The 20247-nt window shown below is 44.3% G+C and overlaps 1 protein-coding gene across 1 annotated transcript; it reads left to right on the top strand.

The window, feature by feature from the left end:
* The first annotated feature begins 2280 nt into the window (after window positions 1–2280).
* On the top strand, window positions 2281–18145 carry LOC149320611 (uncharacterized). Its single transcript, XM_089503735.1, has 6 exons — window positions 2281–2512; window positions 4553–5291; window positions 10031–10154; window positions 11154–11224; window positions 12160–12286; window positions 16030–18145. The coding sequence occupies exons 2-6, from the start codon at window positions 4749–4751 to the stop codon at window positions 17406–17408; spliced, it is 2244 nt and encodes a 747-aa protein (XP_089359861.1). The 5' UTR covers window positions 2281–2512; window positions 4553–4748; the 3' UTR covers window positions 17409–18145.
* The last annotated feature ends 2102 nt before the right edge of the window (window positions 18146–20247 follow it).

Here is a 20247-nt window from a genome sequence, read left to right as displayed (position 1 = left end):
AGTGGCTGGAGAGCTTGTCTGCTCTGGAGGACTGGGCTTCCTTTCCTCTCTAGGAATTCAGCTCTCTTCCCTAAACCCTTTCATATACATTTGTCCCTTCACGTTCGCTGGGGTTAGGGGCACAGGACCCCCCCCCCCTCCATGGATGTGGAAAAACCACAAATAACAAAAACACTATGTTTTTACCTGAGAGAAACCCTCTAGGAATCTCCAGGTCCTCCAGGGCAACTCTGTGGGCAACATCTTCCAGACACTGACCATAGAACTGGGCTGGAGGAGCTACAAAGGACTAGTGGAGAGTTCTCTCTAGGAATCTCTAGGTCCTCCAGTGCAACTTTTAAAGTTGACCACAGAGTTGCGATGGAGGACCTAGATATTCCTAGAGAGAACATATTAATCAAATCCGTCAATCAAATCCCCAAATATCAAAGCCGCAAATATGGAGGGATGAGTGTACAGACAAGCTGCAGAGCCATTTCTCTGCATCCATCTTGGCGCCAGATTTGTTGTTGTTGTTGTTGTTGTTGTTGTTGTTGTGTGCCTCCAAGGACCACACCACACTGCAGAAATAATCCAGTTTCAGTCCACTTTAACTGCCCTGGCTCAATGCTAGGGATTTCTGCGAACTGTAGTTTTGTGAGACACTGAGCCAGCCCTTCTCTGTCAGAGAGCTCTGGTGCTGCCACAATAAACTACAGTTCCCAGGATTCTCTAGCAATGAGCCAGGGCAGTTAAAGTGGTCTCAAAACTGGATTATTTCTGCAGTGTGTTTTGGACCCTAGTCATTTTTTGACTTGTAGCGACTCTATTAAGGAAATTTTCTTAGCAAGGCTTGTTCAGAAGAGGTTTGCCATTGCCTTCCTCTGAGGCTGAGAGAGTGTGACTTGCCCAAAGTCACCTTAGTTTACACAGGTGAGTGGGGATTCAAACCTTGGTCTCCAAAGTCATAGTCCAACACTCAAACCACTACACTATGCTGGTGTCAGATTCCCACCCGCGGCCCGCCAGATCTTTTTCTTCCCAGTTCAATTCACTCCCAGCAGTTCTCAAACACGGGGGCCAGATATCCTAACCACAAAGGGCAAGGCACTGCGAAATGTAGGACATTCAAGAAGAATGTATGACCTGACCAAATAAAAGTTACAAACACTCAAACAAATATAAATTCATCCTTCTTAGTCATGCTGAAAATGGAGGACATGCTGAAATTCCTCCTGGAGAGAAAAGGCTGACATGTAGGACATATCCTGGAAAGGGAGGGCATCTGGTCACTCTGGCCTCCAAGTGTGATGGAGTCTCCTTTGGAGGGTTTCAAACAGAGGCTGAATGGCCATCTGTCACAGGGAGTGCTTTGACTGAGAGTTCCTGCATGGCAGAATGTGTTTGGACTGGATGGCCCTTGCAGTCTCTTCCAACTCTATGATTCTATGATTCCTTCTTTCCAGGATCCTTAGATTTTTCATCAGTAGTCTGCATCAATAGAAGTGTAGGGTCTAGATGGAGGGAAGTAATAGTGCCACTCTATTCTGCCTTGGTCCAGGCCTCATCTGGAATACTAGTTCTGGGCACCACAATTTAAAAAGGATGTTGACAAGATCTAGAGGAGGGCCACCAAAATGGTGAAAGGTCTGGAAACTATGCTCTATGAGGAAAGACTTGGAGAGCTGGGTGTGTTTCGTCTGGAGAAGCAAAGGATAGGAAGAGGTGATATGGTAGCCCTGTTTAAGTGTTTGAAGAAGGGGTGTCGCATTGTAGATGGAGCAAACTCGTTTCCTGCTTCTCCAGAGAACAGGACACAACAGAGCAATGGATGCAAGCTCCTGGGAAAGAGATCCCATTAGGACTAACTTCCTGGCAGTAAAAGCTGTTCAACAGTGGACTTTATGCTGCCTTGGCGTATGGCTGAGTCTCCTCCTTTGGAGGTTTTTAAGCAAAGGCTGGGCGCCATCTGTCTCAGGGGTGCTTTGATGGTGAGTTCCTGCATGGCAGGATGGGGTTGGACTGCATGGCTGTGTTGAGGTCTCTTCCAACCCTATGATCATAGAATCATATGGATGGGGAACAAAAACAAAGCTAAAACCCCTGAAAAGACAAACTGAGGCAAATCTGGGGGCCAAGCTGCTAGTGAAGTGGATGCAGAGCAATGGCTTTGCAGCTTGTAAGGAAGGGTTAAGGGAAGCGAATTGGCTTCCTAGAGAGGATTGGAAGGGGAGCCCAGTCCTCCAGAGCAGTCCTCCTCGCAGCCACTTCCTGTTTTGCCCTTTTCTCCCTGCCCTCATCCCCCAGTGATGGGCCTTTGTGGCCGAGCGGTGATTCGAACCCAGGTCTCCCAGAGCCCCAGTCCAACACTCAAACCCTGCCTTTTTGCTATCAGATGGCAGATGATTGTTGCAGTCGGATTCTAGGGCAGTAACTCCTGTTTTTAACTTTATTTAATCTGTTTATTTTCTCTTCCTCCAGCCTTTTCTCTTCTGTGTTTGATGTAAGGTGGCTCCAGGGGCAGAACTCCAGGGTAAGCTTGTATCTGGGGCTTTGTCCTCTGCACAGTCACCCTTATTTCCTTCCTATGCAGACTTTGGGGCGATACATTTTTGCAAAACATGTACAGGTTGAGGAGGCTCCCCTATCCAGAACTCTGAAATACTCCAAACCCAAAACCTTTTTCATGGGTGGCTGAGATGATGATGATGATGATGATGATGCTGATGATGGGAATTATAGAGTCATAGAATAATAGAGTTGGAAGAGACCCCAAGGAGGGCCATCCAGTCCAGCCCCTTCTGCCATGCAGGAACTCTCAATCAAAGCCCTCCCTGGGACAGATGGCCATCCAGCCTCTGTTTAAAGACCTCCAAGGAAGGAGACTCCACCACTCTGAGGGAGTTTGTTTCACTGCCAAACAGCTTGTATAATTCTGATTTAAGTGTTCAGTTGTATATGTTTACATTTTAGCATCTTTAGTTCTTTCATGGCTTCTCTTCCCGTTCCTAGTCTTCTTCTGATATCTAGACTTGCAGTCATAGTTGTACCGTATTAAATATAACACATATTATTGTATGGACTTTATCACACAGGGAAAATTGGAGGTTTAACCAGCAAATAACCTGTGAAAATCGGGCAATCATGATTACGATTTTCACATGACATCAGCATTAAAGTGCCATTATCCTGGGAATAACCAGGCAATAAACAGCAACAAATTATTCACGGGGAAATCCCATGAAAGATTTGTTGCTGTTTATTCCCTGTTTATTCCCTCATTATTCCTGGGATAATGGCTCTTTAAGCACAATGTCTATGAAAAATCTTTAATTGCGATTGCACAGTTTTCACAGGTTAATCGCTGGCTAAACCTCTGATTTTCCCCATGTGATAAAGCCCAATGATATTAAGTATAACACTTAAGACATATTATATTAAAGACTAAATACATACATAGTACTGTAATATTGAAAGTATAGATTCACTGTGCTATACTGTTCTTATTTTTTACTTTTTAATGGAAGTGATTTCAAATCTCTAGATAGTTTGATCATATTTTAACTTTTTTGCTGATGTGAGCTTTTAGGAATATCTGTATTAATTTCTGTAAATCTTTTTTTTTTTTTTTAGTCCTGGAAAAAAACAGAGTATAATAATGGCAATAATAAAAATAAGAAAAGGAAACATCATCACATTGCCTAGGTTTCATTAGTACAAGTACTGAGTTAGTGTGCTGTGTTGAACAGCCAGACAATAATTGAAGATTTCCTGAACCAAGTGAAAGGCTTAATTTAAGCAAATGTCAAGGGAGTTTTTGTACAGAAGGGGCCTATGGAGAACAAGAGAGCAAGAGAAGGAATCACGGAGGGATGGTGTGGGTGGGGGGCTTTGGGTAATGAATGGAGATGGGATGGCCCAGTGGATGTCAGAGAGGGAAGGTGGGGCTGAGGAATAGATAGACAGAGGTTGTGGAGGCAAGGATGCAGCCTCTTCTGACCCTCCTTACTGTCCTCCATGCGCATTGAGATCTTATGACACTGGTCTCCTGACCCAGCCAAGGATCTCCTCCTCCCCTGCTTGAATCCATCCCTTCTCCTGTGCTGCTCCTTGTGCCTGGAATCTCCTCCCAACACAATTAAGAACTATTACTTCCTTAGTGTTTTTGTGGCTGATTTTAAGGCTGAATTGAAGACACACTTGTTTAGGGAGGCATACAAGATTACTGGTTGTTAATCTGCTGCTTGCTTTGTTTTTATTGTATACTAATTAGCATTATTTCAGAGATATTTTCATCATGTAATGTTAGTTTTTTAGATTGTACGCCGCTTGGCAGTTTGTTTGTTTTTACCCTTACTGTGTAAAGCACTGTGCAAACTTTACAGTGCTATATACATAAATGTTTATAGTAATAATGAGCACATCAGCTATACCATCACATTACCCAACTCTGTCAAACAGACCCATATCAATAGTAATAGTAATAATAATAGTAATAATAATAATAATAATAATGCTTGGTGACTCTCAGTGGGAAACACCTCCCAAGCTCATTTATCTGCCTTTCCTTCAGCAGGAAGACCTGGTGGTTCACTGGATTTTTTACCTTTCTTCTTGCCAACACAGTACAATAACGTTTAGCACAGTAACATCTTGACTTTGCACAATTTTGGAGCAGAGCCTGCTTAAAGATTCTTTGCTCTGAAAGAGAGGAGGGTGGCAAAGTAACTTTGCTCCCATTTTCCACTTCATTGGACACCAGTTCAAAGATGGATGAGCCAGATTCAGGTGGACCTGAAGCAGAAACAGGTCTTCACAGCAGTGGAGAATTCTGGGGGAAAACTCTGCAGACATTTCTGAGTGAAGACAGTGGCATCTCAGACATAGAACATCAGTGGTTCAGGCAGTTTTCCTACCAAGAGGGTAAGAGGCCAAACAAAATCTGTGATGTCATGAGTCCTGAGAGCAGTGGGGAATTCTGGGAGAGAACCATGCAGAAGGTTCTGAATGAAGATATGGCCAGCTCAGACATACAGCGCCAGCACTTCCGGAAGTTCTCCTACCAAGAGGGCAAGGGGCCCCGAGAGGTTTGCGGACGACTCCACAATCTCTGCCACCAGTGGCTCAGGCCGAAGGAACAGACTAAATATCAGATCCTGGACCTGGTGATCCTGGAGCAGTTCCTGAGCATCCTGCCCCCCGAGATGGAGAAGTGGGTCAGAGAATGTGGGGCAGAGACATGTTCCCAGGCAGTGGCCCTAGCAGAAGGTTTTCTTTTGAGTCAGGCTGAGGACAAGAAATGGGAAGAACAGGTTAGAGCATTTCCTCTTTGTGTCTGTAAAACTAAGATTGATGGATTGACTGAATGAATGTATATCCTGCCTTTTGCTTTATATGAGACCCAATTTAAGGGGATATCTAATGTAGGTGATAATCTGGACATGACTGCCTGCCTTCCCCCCACCTCCCACCCTGCTCCCTCCATAACTACAACTGTAATCTTCTAATTAAATTTGTTGCCCCCAAAATTGGCTTAGAAAGTGAGGGGTTGGGAAGCCTTGTTTCAAAATGGAATCTCTATTTCAAAAGCCTCTTAGCAGATTTTGTCTTCAAACAAAGTCTAGCCTTACTGTATCCCATGTTTTCAAAAGAAGGTCCAGATGCCTCTGCTAATCAACCAGATGCTGTGGTTTGGTGACTTTGCATTAGCAGTATATGGAACCCTCTCCATGGAGTCAGGGATTTAATGTGCTCCCATCCAAACACCCCAGTTAACCACTCCTGCTCAAAGAGGTAAAGTGTGCTCATCTTTAGTTTTTGTGAGTTTTTCGCCCTTGTTCTAGAAGAGTTTATTCCTGACGTTTTGCCAGCAGCTGTGGCTGTCATCGTCAGAGAATGCTGGAATAATAATAATAATAATAATAATAATAATAATTTATTTATAGCCCGCCCAATCACAAGGAATCTGGAATGGAAGAGAGTGGAATATATACTGTATACTGTTGGTTGAGAGGAGGTGATTGTTCTGTTGAGGGCAAGGCCTCAGGGTGTCTATTTACTTAATGATCCATTATCTGCTAGGAATCCCCCTCACCCTGGGTGTTTTTATTTTCATTTGCTGGGTCCTGGTTTTGCTGTTTTTCAGGACTGGTAGCCAAACTTTGTTTACTTTAAGAGTTTCTTCTTTCCTGTTGAAATTGTCCAGGTGTTTATGGATTTAAATTTAAGTCGCTGGCAAAACGTCAGGAATAAATTCTAGAACACAGCCTCATCACCCAAAAAACCCACAAAAACTATGGATGCTGGCTGTGAAAGCCTTCTGCTAATCTTTTTAATCTGTTTGGAAACTTCAGTGGGTTCAAAATGCTTCAGCTTTGTCTCCAGTTATATGGAGCATATAGGTGGGATACAGACCGCCCCAAAAGGGCGGTCTGCCGCCACCTCCATTTCCGCCAGCGGGAAGTCTCAGCTGCCAAACGGCGAGGCTTCCCAGCGGCGGAAAAAGAACCCGCAAAAAGCTGTTTCTTTTTGCGTTGCATTTGCAATGCCTGAGTGTGCAAATGGCGCACTTGTGATGTTGCAAGTGCGACGGGACGTGCAGACGCTATGCGTCCATCGCGTCAAAATGGCAGCACCCGTGTGTACAAGGTGCCTCCATTTTGACACCCCTGTCACGTGCTAGGGGTGAGGCCGATATGGATATTGCGTCCTTGGCCAACCCCTAGCACATGACAGGGGCGGCGCAAAGGCCCATCTAAATCGGGCCAAAATTCCCTTTTTGAAAGTGGTTACCAGTTTCTTTCCAATCACAATTCAAAGTGCTGGTAAAGCTCTACATAGCTCAGGTCCAGTCTAGGGATTTTGTGGGTGTATCGGCCACCCCGTGCGCTAACAGACTCCCTTAACGAGCTGACACAGCTGGTTGCGGAGCTGATGTTGGAAACGCCCAGGCTACTTGTCCTGGGCGATTTCAACATCCCCTTTGCGGCCAACTATGTTCCATCCGGTGCAGCTCGGGAATTCATGGATACCATGACGGCCATGGGCCTGTCCCAGCTGATCTCGGGTCCAACGCATTTTGCGGGTAATACACTTAGATTTGGTCTTTTGTATGGATGTGGAAAATCCGTGGGCGGAAATAACTAATATTTCCCCCCTGTCATGGACGGATCATTTTCTCGTGGAGGCAAAAATCAAGGCTTCTACCCAGATCCCCCCCGGGGGTGGTGGACCTTTTAGGATGGTCCACCCTTGAAGGCTGATGGAACCCAAAAGGTTCCAGGAAGCCTTAGAGGGGCACATGGTTGGAAGTGACGGCGACTCTGTTGATGCCCTGACTGGTATCTGGAATACCGGTCTCTCCAGGGCTATACACAGTATCGCTCCCAAGCACCCTCTCAGGCCCGCTTCCAAACGTAAGCCCTGGTATACGGAAGATCTCCGGGCAAGGAAGCGGGTCCTGCGACGGCTAGAGCACCGCTGGCAGAAACACCTACGCTTAGCCGACAAGGCTCTCCTAGACCGCCTTTTGGAGGACTACGGAGAGGCGATACGAGCAGCTAAGAATTTGTTCTATGGTGCTCGTGTCGCGTCCGCGGAGTCGTGTCCAGCAGAGTTGTTCAGGGTGGTCAGGGAGCTAACACAGCTCCCTCCCACCCTGAACCAGATCCTTGAACCTTCTAAGGCCTGCTGTGACCAATTTAACAACTTCTTCGCGGATAAAACCTCTCGGATAAGCGAGGGTCTTAACGCCGGCATTAGAGCAGAACCTAGGGTAGAGGCGTCCAGAGCCTCCGTGGACTCTATTAAACTGGATCAGTTTGAGTTGGTGAGTACTGATGATGTGGACAAGATCCTTGGAAGTGTTCGGAAGACAACCTGCTCTCTCGATCCCTGTCCCTCATGGCTAGTAGCTCAGGGGGGACCGGTGGTAACTTCGATGTTACACCGGATTATAAATACATCTCTGAGGGACGGGCAATTTCCATCCAGCTTGAAATTGGCCACTATAAAACCGCTGTTAAAAAAGCCCTCCCTCGACCCCCTGATACATAGTAATTATCGGCCAGTTTCGCTGCTGCTATTTTTGGGGAAGGTGATCGAGAGGGCGGTTGCAATCCAGCTTCGATCGATCTTGGATGAAACGGATTATCTGGACCCATTTCAAACTGGCTTTCGGGCAGGTTACGGGGTTGAGACGGCCATGGTCGCCTTGGTCGATGATCTCCGTCTGGGCATCGACAGGGGAAGCGTGTCCCTGTTGGTGCTCTTGGACATCTCAGCGGCTTTCGATATCATAGACCATGGTATCCTTCTGGAGTGCCTGGCAGAGGTGGGAATCGGGGGCACTGCGCTCCAGTGGTTCCGGTCCTACCTCTCTGGGAGGTTCCAGATGGTGCAGCTGGGAGACGTGTGCTCCGATAAGAGGGCCCTCGCAACTGGGGTCCCTCAAGGAGCCATTCTGTCTCCCATGCTTTTCAACATTTACATGAAACCGCTGGGAGAGATCATCCGGAGACATGGGGCGCGGGGTTATCAGTACGCTGATGACACCCAAATAGTCTTCTCTATGTCTCCGACTGATGCAGTGACTGAGGATGGCATCTCTCCTCTCGTGGCCTGTCGAGTCGGTAATGGGCTGGATGAGGGAAAACCGACTCAGTCTGAATCCAGAGAAAACGGAGGTACTTGTGATAGGTTCCCCTGGTCCAGGAATGGCGGTGGTTCCACCTGTCCTGAACGGGATCACGCTTCCTGTGAAGGACTTGGTACGCAGTCTGGGGGTGCTTCTAGACTCGTCGCTTCACCTTACAGCTCAGGTGGATGCAACGGTCAGGAGCACCTGTTATCAGCTTCGGCTTATACGCCAGCTGCGCCCATACCTGGCCCAGAGAGACCTTGAAACGGTAGTACACGCTCTGGTAACCTCTCGATTGGATTTCTGCAATGCGCTCTACATGGGGCAACCCTTGTACCACACCCGGAAGCTACAGATGGTACAGAATATGGCAGCCAGACTGGTCACTGGTACTTCCAGGGCCAGTCATATTACATCTGTACTTAAAGATCTGCATTGGCTGCCCATTCGCTTCCGGGCACAATACAAGGTGTTGGTTATAACCTATAAAGCCCTACATGGCTTGGGCCCAGGATACCTTGAGGACCGCCTCTCCCCATACATTCCGCCCCGCACACTCAGAACATCTGGGCAGCAACTACTGAGGGTCCCTGGGGCTAGATTAGCCTCCACAACAAGGAGGGCATATACCATCACCGCCCCGACCCTCTGGAACATGCTGCCCATAGAGCTCCGCTCGGCCACCTCCCTGGCCCAATTCAGGAAGGAATTAAAAACCTTCCTGTTTCGTTTGGCATTCCCTGAAATAGGCTCCAGCCAGTCTCCCCCTTGCCGACAGCAATGGTAGCTGGTTGATGGGGTTTTAGCTTTTTTAATAGTTTGTTTTTATTGTATATGGTTGTATGTAATTGTAATGTGTTGTTCACCGCCCTGATCATAGGAAGGGCGGTATACAAATAATATTATTATTATTATTATTATTATTATTATTATTATTATTATTATTATTATTATTTAAGAGACAGTATCATCCCATATGAACCTGCCAGAGCCCTAAGATCTTCTTGGGAAGGCTTCCTCTCTGTCAGGCCATCATCGTAGGCTCACTAGGTGCAGGTACATGAGAGAGCCTTGGTAGTTGCTCCTACCCTCTGGAATGCTCTTCCACAGGAGGTTAGGGCTGATCTCTTCCCTGCTTTCCTTTCACAGGCAAGCAAAGACATTGCTATTCAGGCAAGTTTTTAATACATAATCATAGGGTGACTTTTATATGCGGTGTATGTGTGGTGTTGTTTTGTTTTTTAACATACATAATTTTATACTATTTTTATTTCAATACTTTTAATTATTTTAACATTCTTGTTGTTTTTTAAAAATGATCTTATTTGTGAACCACCTTTGCTCTTTTTCTGGGAAAAAGGTAGTATATAAATGAAATAAGTACAATGTTTGGAATTCTCACTGCTTTTTCAGGTGAAAAATTTGTATGAGGAAGTTGAGTTTCATCTTTCATCAGAGAAGCAGCCATCAGACACTATCCAGAGTCCTCAATGGAGGGAGTTCAAGCAGGAGGAAGTCGAGTCTGTGGCCTTTCAGGGTAAGAGCAAATCCTCTCTGGGCATAATTGTCTTTGTGTCTCACACGTGGGTACATTTACTTCTGAGAGCAGTTGGACTTTTTCCCCCTTATATTTTCTTCTATTCAGCTTGAGATTGTCAGTGGGAGTGCAGTGGTGCAGACCACACTGGATGACACCCCAGAGGGGGGTATCTCCTGGTGGGGAGTACAGCGTGGAGGAGCGAGCGGCTGCGCTCTGGATCCCCTGTGGCCATAGCCACTGGGAATGGAAGGCCAGGGGAGGCTGCTGCAAGGGCCAAGCCAGAAATGGAAGGCCAGGTGGGTGGCCTTCAGCATTCCAGCTCCTCCATGGCCATGACCACACAGGACCCAGAGTCCTGATGGCCATGGCTGCGTGGGACCTGAAAGGCAGTCACTCATCATTGGTCTTCTGGTCCTGCAAAGCCATGGCTGTGCAGGACTGGAAGCCTAGGGGGGCTGCTGCAAAGGTGGAGTGCACCCGCCACCTATTTGCTGTGACGCAATTTTACACGCCATGGTAGCAATGTGGGGGGATTCCCTTTGGGCTCCAACCCTGAAAGCCCCACCTCTGAAAGCCCCTGGGCAGGGACGCCACTGGAGATTGTGGAAGTGGAGGTGCACCTGGAGCCTGGAGAGGCACATTTTGATTGCAGAATGTTGCAGGCAGGTGCATGTCACACCAGCATTAGGACAATGGGACTCACCATGTTAGTCTCAGAACAACAACACTGCAAGTAGTTTAAGTTAAAAGAGGGTAGCTGGCCAGGTTCCCCCAATAAATTTTGTGGCACATTGGGACTTAGAACTGTAATATCCCAAGCCCCAGTACAGCAAGCACTGGACCAAAATGTCCTATAGATTTATTGGGCTCTGAACTGAGTGCTACATTCTTCAGAGGAGTTTATTCCTTGTGTGTGTGCGTATAAGATTGTAGTTTTACCTCTGAAACAAGCCTGTGTGATCACCTCTACCTCACATGCCTTGTTTTTTCCTGCAGAATCTGGAATGACACCACCAAGAAATGTAGAGTCATCTCTTCCTTTTTGGGAAGGCGCAGAACTATTTGAGGTAAGAAGAAATCTGAAACGAGGACTGGAGCAGCATGGATGTCCTCAATTCTGGGTAACATCCCTGTAAGTGGTAGCTGGATTTTTCCTCCCCACTTTGCTTTAAATTATTTTTAAAAAGGGGGAGCTTTTTAAAAATATGACTATGGGAGATGTCTAAACATTCACCCAACCTGGCTCAGGAGTTTGAGCGCTTAACTTTTGAAAGGTGAGGTTGGAATCCATGCTTATTCAGCCAATCTAGTCTTAAATTAGAATTGCTGTCTTTGTTCTCTGATGTTTTTTCTTGACTACAGAAGAAAGGATAATGGATAGATATTCCTACTCTTTCTTTTTGGACCTGAAGGAATCTCCTTCTATTTTCCTCTGGGAAATGAAGATTATAAGGAGGCTCCTGCTAGGTCAGACCAAAGGCCCATCTAGGCCTCAAACAAATGGGCTAAAAAAATCACGGTGGGGCTGCACTGGCGCCGTTCACACTGGGACTGCAGCAGCCACATGCCCTCAGCCCCAATTCAGGCTTCTGCCATGGTTTTGAACCATGCTGGCAAAAGGAACATTTTTTATCTGCTCCCTTTGAGCCTGGTTCTTTTGCCTTAAAGCGGCATTGGGATGGCTTCCAACTGCGTTTGGGGCATGTGTCATCTAAACACCATGCCCCAATGTGGCCCAACAGCAGCTCTTTTGGACCATCTGTTTCAGGTCCTAGACTAGCATTCTGGTTCCACCAGTGGCCTCAAGAAATCCTGCAATCTAAGCAGGGAAGCCATGGCCCTCTCCTGCTCTCCTTCCCCAGCATCTGGTATTCAAAGCCATGGTGCCTCTGCTAATGAACCCATCAAACAGCAAATATGAATGTTTCAGCCCTAAAGGTTTCTTGCACTTTGTTCCTTGATAGTCTTTATATGAGCAGGAAATGTTTTCTTTTTTCTTCAGGATCCAGTATCCTTTGAGGATGTGGCTGTCCATTTTTCCCCAGAGGAGTGGGCTCTTTTGGATCCTGATCAGAAAGTCCTGCATGCTCAGATCATGGAGGAGACCCATGGGATTGTGGCTTCTCTTGGTAAGGCTCCTTCACTAGTGATAATTTCTTCTTCAAAATGCAATAATCATATTCACCATAACAACCTCTGAGTGGAAGCAACACCCTAAATCAGTGGTCCCCAAACTGTTCCCTTTAAGGGATTTTAGACTTCAGCTGAGGCTTCTGGGGGCTGAAGTCCAAAATCTCATAAAGGGCACATTTTGGGGACCACTGCCCTAAATCATATCAGTCTTTGTGGGCTTTGTGGGTACGGCAGGGCTGAGGAACTGTTGTCCTTACCAGTATTTTGAAACTCCTGCGGAACAGAAACAGGAACAAAAAATTGGTAAATGTGAACTTTAGCAATAGCAATTTGAAGGAATCTATTATCCTTTCTCCCCCCTGCCCACCCATGTAATTCTTTGGTAGATTGCTTTTATTATCTCTCAGAAGTGGTTTCCTATGGCACAAGAGTTAACTAAAGTATCTTTGAGCGATTCTTTGTCAATGCACTCCCATGACTACTGCCCTGTAGCTTTCCCTTCTGGAGCTTTGTTGTTTGTTGTTAGCCACCCTTGAGTCGGTCTCATCTTATGGCAACCCTATAGGTGAGATATCTCCAAGACCCCCTATCCTCCACTGCTCTGCTTGGTCATGCAAATTCATACCTGTGACCTCTCTAACATAGTCCATCCATCTAGTAATGAGTCATGCCTTCTCAAGATGTGGCCAAAGTACAACAGCCTCAGTTTGATAATTTTGGCTTCCAGAGAAATTTCTGGCTTGTTCTGTTCTGTTCTGGCTTGATCTGTTCTAGGACTAGGACATCTGTTTGTCTCTTTGGCTCAACACTCTCCTCCAACACCACATCTCAAATGAGTATATAATTTTCTATTTGCTTTCTTCACTGTCTGAATCTTGCATCCATAAACGGTGATGGGGAATACTATGGCTTGGACTATTCTAACTTTTGTGCTCAGTTGTGTATCTTTGCACTTTAGGATCTTTTCTAGTTCTTTCAAAGCTGCCCTCCACATTCTTAGTCTTCTTATGATTTAATGCTTGCAACCCCTGCTCTGATCAATGTTTGATCTTAGGTACGAGAATGTTTTTACTATTTCTATTTTCTCATTGTCTAGGTTGAATTTGTGCATATTTTTCATTATTACTGGTTTCTTTATGTTCAACAGTAACCCTGCCTTTTTACTTTCTTCCTTAATCTTTCTTAGTAGCTGTTCCAAGTCTGTCATCTTTTCTGCTCATAATATGGTGTTGTCTGCATATTTTAGATTGTTGTTATTCCTTCCTCCTATTTTCACTGCTCCTTCTTCTGTGTAAAATTCTGCTTTTCATATAATAGCAGTTAAGGTGAAAGGATGCATCCTTACCTGTCCCTTTTGTCAACTGGGAATCATTCTGTTTCTCTGTCTTCTGTTCTAACAGTAGCCACTTGTCCTAAGTACAGATTTCTTATCAGGACTATCTGATTTGTTGGCATTCCCATGTCTTTAAGAGCATTCCATAGCCTTTCATGATATTTCCAGTCAAAGACTTCACTACAGTCTATGAAGCACATGCTGATTTTCTTGCAATGTGGTCCTTAATGCCTCATCTTTTCCTGAACTCTGCTTGGACCTCTGGGATTTCTCTCTCCATGTATGATTGGAGTCTATGTTGCAGAATTTTGACCATAATTTTGCTTGCATGGGAGATTAGCACTATGGTTCTATTGTTGTTGCAGTCTTTTGTGTTTCTTTTATGTGGATGGATATATATATATATATTGATATTGATCGTTTCCAATCTCTTGACCGTTGTTTTGTTTTCCATATCTGTTGAGGTACGTTGTTTTGCACTAGAGCTAATTCTGCCAGTATAGAGCTATTCAGTCAGTTTCACTATAGGAACCAGCCTACTACTAGTTCTCTCAATTCAGGTAGCAAAATTTGCATATTATTTGCTTATTATGCAAATTATCTTGCTCATAAAAGGGTTGATCAGCAGACACATCCCATTCATTTCCTCTTTGTTAGCACACCTTTCCAAGTGACCTAGTACATAGAAGTTCCAGTTTTCTTACATTGTTCTGTACATATTGCAGAGGTACCTCATCAGGCTGTAAAATGGAAAGAACCCTGCTGACCTGATTCAGGTTTTCTGTAAGGACTGTAGAACTGGAGAAGAGAAAATGCTTTCTCAGCTCTAACAAAAACAAGAACATCACAGTTGTTTCAGGTCTGAGCTGCATACCCTGAAATCTGTTTTGTGGACAGGATTGCCCCATAGTGCAGTGATGTGTAAAGCTTTGCAGTTTTAAATCTCTAATATTGAAGAACAGAATGTGAATTACTACTGTGGCAGTATTCCTCAATGTATTAAACATACTTTTTATTATTGTTGTTGCTGTTGTGTGCCTCCAAGTCATTTTTTTACTTATGGCCTAAGACCATAATAATAATAAATAATAATAAATTTTATTTCTACCCCGCCCTTCCATAGATATGATCAGGGCGGCTTACAAAATTTAAAAACAGTACAATAGAGGAAGAAAAATTCAATATAATATAAGAGTGGTAAAAACTGATTGGTAAAAACGGATTCATTCTGAAAATAGGATTGATTTTTACTCCAAATCCCAAGGGAATCCTCCATGTGGAGTCAGGACTTCTAGAGCATACTATGGCTCTTACATCCTTCCCATAACAAGGAAAGAATTCATAAATGAAGCACTTCATGAGTTTGGTTCTTTTTACAAGGAGACCTAGCAGGCTGATCCCTAAATGCCATTGGTTTAGAGAGGTCAAGGCTTGCTTCCTCTCTGTGTCCATCTTAATCCTGGAATCATTTGAAGGTAAAATTCCAAGGTCAAGGATGTCCTTTCTCTTTTGACTCAGGTGATGGGATCATGGCCTCTGGAAGAGTGATCCAAGGAAGTGGGACCCCAATAAAAGGAAATTTGAACAATTCCTCTTTATTATAAGAATGAAATAAAAGATATGCTATAATTTGGTGAAATATGTGTTGCCAAAGGAATGCAATCATACAATCATAGTGTTGGAAGAGACCACAGGGGCCATCCAGTCCAGCCCCCTGCTATGCAGGAATTCACAATGAAAGCATCCTCAAAATCAATAAGGAGTTAAAACTTGCATATATGTATTATGTATAATTACCTCTATATTTATTAGAAACTAAGTAGCTGTAGACATACAATTCCACATTACTCTCTCATCCATATCGGCATGTTCCAGGAATAAGGCATGAAACCCATGTTGGAGCAGAAATAGACAAACGTAATTGGACATTTGGGTGGGAGGGAGAAAACTGCAGGTTGAGAGATAGAAATACATGACAGGGAAGGATGGTGATGTAATTTGTAGCAAAGTAAATTCTTAGCAACCAAAAAAGGCAAATATTTGCATGTGAAAAAACAAAAGACACTCATTCTGCCAGAGAGAAGGGGGTACAATAAAAAATAGAAAATCTAAGATGTGTCTGGCCTGTAGAGCACATGTTGCACATGCTTGCCTTAAGCCAAACAGTTCCCCTCTTTACTTAACAGGGGTGGAAGGGGGCATTTATTTATTTTATTTTTATCCCACTTTTCTCCCAAGTTGAGACCCAAGGCGGCTTACAACAAATGACCACAATATCTCTTTGTTTTCCCATGGTTGTGGGTTTTTTTAGAATTATTTCCATTCAGTCCCTTTCCCATTCAGTGAGAGTCCTTTCCATTCATACTGAAGAATGATTGTTTTCTTTCTTCTTATTTTCCCCAACAGATAACTGGAGCAAAAGAAACTTATGCAGCAAGTGTGGGAAGTGTTTTGGACATAAATGGGACCTTGCCAGACACCAGAAGGCCCACATAGAAGAAAGTTCTACCAAAGAGAAAGTCTTCAAGTGCAACATGTGTGGGATATGGTTTGCCCAGAATATGACATTTGTGTTTCACAGGAGACTCTGTGTTGGGAAAAGACACTTTGGATGTAAAGTTCCAGGGAAACTTTTTGATTACAGATTGTCATATCTGAGCCACCAAGCAGTCCACAAGGGTGACAAAACACACAAATGCCAAGAGTGTGGGGAACACTTTGCTGGCAGAATAGAATTAGTGGTTCATCAGAGAGTCCACACAGAAGAGAAACCATACAAATGTCAAGAGTGTAGGAAATGTTTTTCTCAGCGTTCCTACCTTGTGAGCCACCAAAAAGTCCATGTGGGAGAGAAACCATATAAATGCCAGGAATGTGGGAAAGGTTTTGCTTGGAATTCAACCTTTGTGAGGCATCAGAAAATTCACACAGAAGAGAAACCATACAAATGTCAGGAGTGTGGAAAAGGTTTTTTTCAGTGTTCACACCTTGCGAGTCACCAGAGGATTCACACAGGAGAGAAACCATACAAATGCCAGGAGTGTGGTAAATGTTTTGTTCAGCGTTCCTATCTTGCAAAGCACAAAAGACTCCACAGAGGAAAGCAATTATACAATTGCCAGGAATGTGGGAAAGGGTTTTCTGAGAATTCAGCCTTTGTGAGGCATGAGAAAATTCACACAGGAGAGAAACCATACAAATGCCAGGAGTGTGGGAAATGTTTTGTTCAGAGTTCACACCTTGCGAGTCACCAGAGAATTCACACAGGAGAGAAACCATACAAATGCCAGGAATGTGGGAAATGTTTTTCAGAGAATTCAAACCTTATGAAGCACAAGACACTCCACACAGGTGAGCAACCATACAAATGTCAAGAGTGTGGGAAATGTTTTGCCTGTAGTTCATATCTTGTGAAGCATAAAAGACTCCACTCAGTAGAGACACCATATAAATGCCAGGAGTGTGGGAAATGTTTTGTCTGCAGTTCATACCTTCTGAAGCACAAGAGACTCCATACAGGAGAAAAACCATACCAATGCCAGGGTTGTGAGAAAAGTTTTTCTAGAAGATCATACCTTGTGACACATGAAAGACTCCATACAGGAGAGAAACCGTACAAATGCCAGGAGTGTGGAAAATGTTTTGCTTACAGTTCATCTCTTGTGAGCCACCAGAGACTCCATACAGGAGAGAAACCATATAGATGCCAGGAGTGTGGTAAGAGTTTTGCTCAGAGTTCATACCTTCTGAAACACAAGAGACTCCACACAGAAGAGAAACCATAGGAAATATTTTATTGCAAGTTCACACCTTGTGACCTACCATAGACTTCTCACAGGAGAGAAACCATGGAAATGTTAGAGGTGTGGGAAATGTTTTGCTCAAGTGTCATGCCTTGTAACACACAAGAGAGTCTACAGAAGTGAGATACAATTAAAAACAGTTGGTTTGTCAACTGTTGCATTGGTAAATATCTCTGACTACTGAGAAATCTTGACTAATATTTTGGTGGAATCTCCTTTCTTTTAACTATTTCCTTAGCTGTGTTCCTTTTATCTTGTGCAACTGTACAAATGTTAGAGAGCTGGAAATGTTTTCCTCACAATTCATAGCTTGTGAAGCACAAGAGAATCCGCAGAATTGAAAAACACATGGTGTTATTACTGCCAAGTCATATTTTTGGATTCATCAAAGAATGTGAACAAGAATCATACATACGTTTGAACAGAACTCAAGGGCAATTTAAGACTATCCCCTGCAAGTTCAGAAATCTGCAGCTAAGGCAGTTGTGACATGTGGCTAACGTCTGGTTGAAAATCTCCATTGCAGAGGAATATAGCTCTTTCTCAACAACTAATATTTTTCTGGAATCTCCTTTCTTGTAATTTTAATCCATTAGTTGGGGTCCACTGTGTATTTCTTTTGGCAAGGGGGTGACCAACCACCTGTGCAGTCTGAGGATAAACCAACTCAGCTGCAGCCAAACAATACTGTACTGTAACAGAAATTTAATAAAACTAAAATTCCCAGCCATTGGTATTGGCAGTGATCTGACCTGCTTTTCACAAACCAAATAAGACTCACAGATATCTAAATCAAATATACTTGTTCTTCCAAGAGATCTGGAGGCTCTATCTTCAGTCACTTTGTATACAACAGAGCAAGCAGTAGCGTCAATGGGGGTGCAGTGGTGTGGCTTGCACTGGGTGGCACCATAGAAGGGGGTGACTCACCCAGTTGGGCCCTTCACCATCCCTGCATGTGCTCACGCTGTCCCATGCTCCCCTGTGTGTGCTCCCGCAGTGCCCCCTCCGCATTCACTCTTGTCCATTTCCTGATGAAGAAAAGGATGGGTTGGGGCACAAGGGGTGGGTGGGAGTGTGCGTGCGGGAGTTTGAGACAGCAGAAGGGAGGCAGTGCTCACAGCCCCTAAAAGCCCCATCCCTCAGAAGCCCCACACCAGGTGATACCTGGTACAGGAACCCTCTGAGAACAAGTATATACCAATAACACACGTTGACCTATCTCACCACATCATTAGGTACATACACCACACCTACTGCATGACCACTCCATGAATATTCCACAACTAAAAAAATCCATGTGAGCATTTTCTCAGTTCACCTTTATACATAATTAGCTCGGAGTCATCAGTCTGCATAACACAGTATGATGCAAATACACTACAATTTTGTCTCATGCCATGTGTTCATGACTCAGCTATACTGTGGATGCCCCATAAAATGCATGTCATCACATGTTGCCTGTCAGTCAAAATATTTTTCTTTGCCCATGTTCTAACAATTCCTTCATGGCAAGGAGTTGGAATGGATAGTCCTTGTGGTATCTTCCAATTCTGTGTTTTTACTATTTTAAATATTAAATAGGCTGTATTAATTAGAAACATCATGCCCAGATAGATAAATGTGTTCTAGGAGTAACAATAACATGCCTAGACAAGGAGAGGTCTATGTTCTTCCCAAAGGAGAGTGTGAGTAGATGCATGTATTCCTTTTTCCATTTTAATAGAATAGCTGAAAAGAGTTGGAAGAGACCCCAAGGGCCATCCAGTCCAACCCCATTCTGCCATGCAGGAAATCTCAATCAAAGCATCCCTGACAGATGGCCATCCAGCCTCTGCTTAAAGACCTCTAAGGAGGGAGACTCCTTTGGAGTTTGTTCCACTGTCAAACAGCCCTTACTGAAAGAAAAAACAAACAGAGCAGGAGGCTTACACCATAACTAATGCAGAATAGGAGGAAATAACTATGTATACTATAAATCCTAAGTACCAATTTCAAAAAATACATAAAGGCTGAAACATTTCTTTATATATATATATATATATGGTCAATAATAATTCCACCAGTAATAACAAAGTCCAGAAATAAACATTCACAAATTGCCATTCTGTCAGGAAGTTTCTCCTAATGTTAGGTGGAATCTCTTTTCCTGGAGCTTGCATCCCTTGCTCTGGGTCCTAGTCTCTGGAGCAGCAGAAAACAAGCTTGCTCCCTCCTCAATATGACATCCTTTCAAATATTTAAACTGGGCTATCATATCACCTCTTAACCTTCTCTTCTCCAGGCTAAACATCCCCAGCTCCCTGAGTTGTTCCTCAGGGCTGTTCGACAGTGGAACACACTCCTTCCTCGGAGTGTAGTGGTCTCTTCTTCCTTGGAGGTCTTTAAGCAGAGGCTGGATGGCCATCTGTCGGGGTGCTTTGATTGTGAGCTCCTGCATGGCAGAAGGGGGTTGGACTGGATGGCCCTTGGGGTCTCTTCCAACTCTATGATTCTAACTTGACCCAAAAATCGCACTGAAAGACCTAGAGATTCCTAGAGAGAACACTCCACTAGGCATTTGTAGCTCCTCCAGTGCAATTCTATGGTCAATATCTGGCAGATGGTTTGGACTTCAGCTCCTAGAATCCCTAGCTTGGCTGGGGTTTCTGGAAACTGAAGTCCAAAAGATCTGGAGGAGCAAAATTTGGAAACCACTGCTTATAGATTGTGAGGTGATGGCTTGGCAGTGCAAGGAAGGGTTAAAGGGCCAGCTGGATTTCTAGAGGGGAAGTGGGAGGAGGAGCCAGTCCTCCAGAGCAGACAAGGCTCAGCTGCTCTC

Source organism: Sceloporus occidentalis, unplaced genomic scaffold (assembly GCF_023333645.1).
Source record: "Sceloporus occidentalis isolate IW3139 unplaced genomic scaffold, rSceOcc1.0.p SCAF_1, whole genome shotgun sequence".
Classification (NCBI taxonomy): domain Eukaryota; kingdom Metazoa; phylum Chordata; class Lepidosauria; order Squamata; family Phrynosomatidae; genus Sceloporus; species Sceloporus occidentalis.
Note: the sequence above shows the minus strand (reverse complement) of the source record. Positions and strands in the feature narration are given on the sequence as shown.

What these genes read in the sequence shown, in the direction of transcription:
- LOC149320611 (XM_089503735.1), top strand. Translation starts at nt 4,749, where the DNA reads ATGGATGAGCCAGATTCAGGTGGACCTGAAGCAGAAACAGGTCTTCAC. An exon ending in CGAGTCTGTGGCCTTTCAGG is followed by an intron (nt 10,155 to 11,153) that starts GTAAGAGCAAAT and finishes TTTTTCCTGCAG; the next exon opens with AATCTGGAATGACACCACCA. An exon ending in TGGGATTGTGGCTTCTCTTG is followed by an intron (nt 12,287 to 16,029) that starts GTAAGGCTCCTT and finishes TTTCCCCAACAG; the next exon opens with ATAACTGGAGCAAAAGAAAC.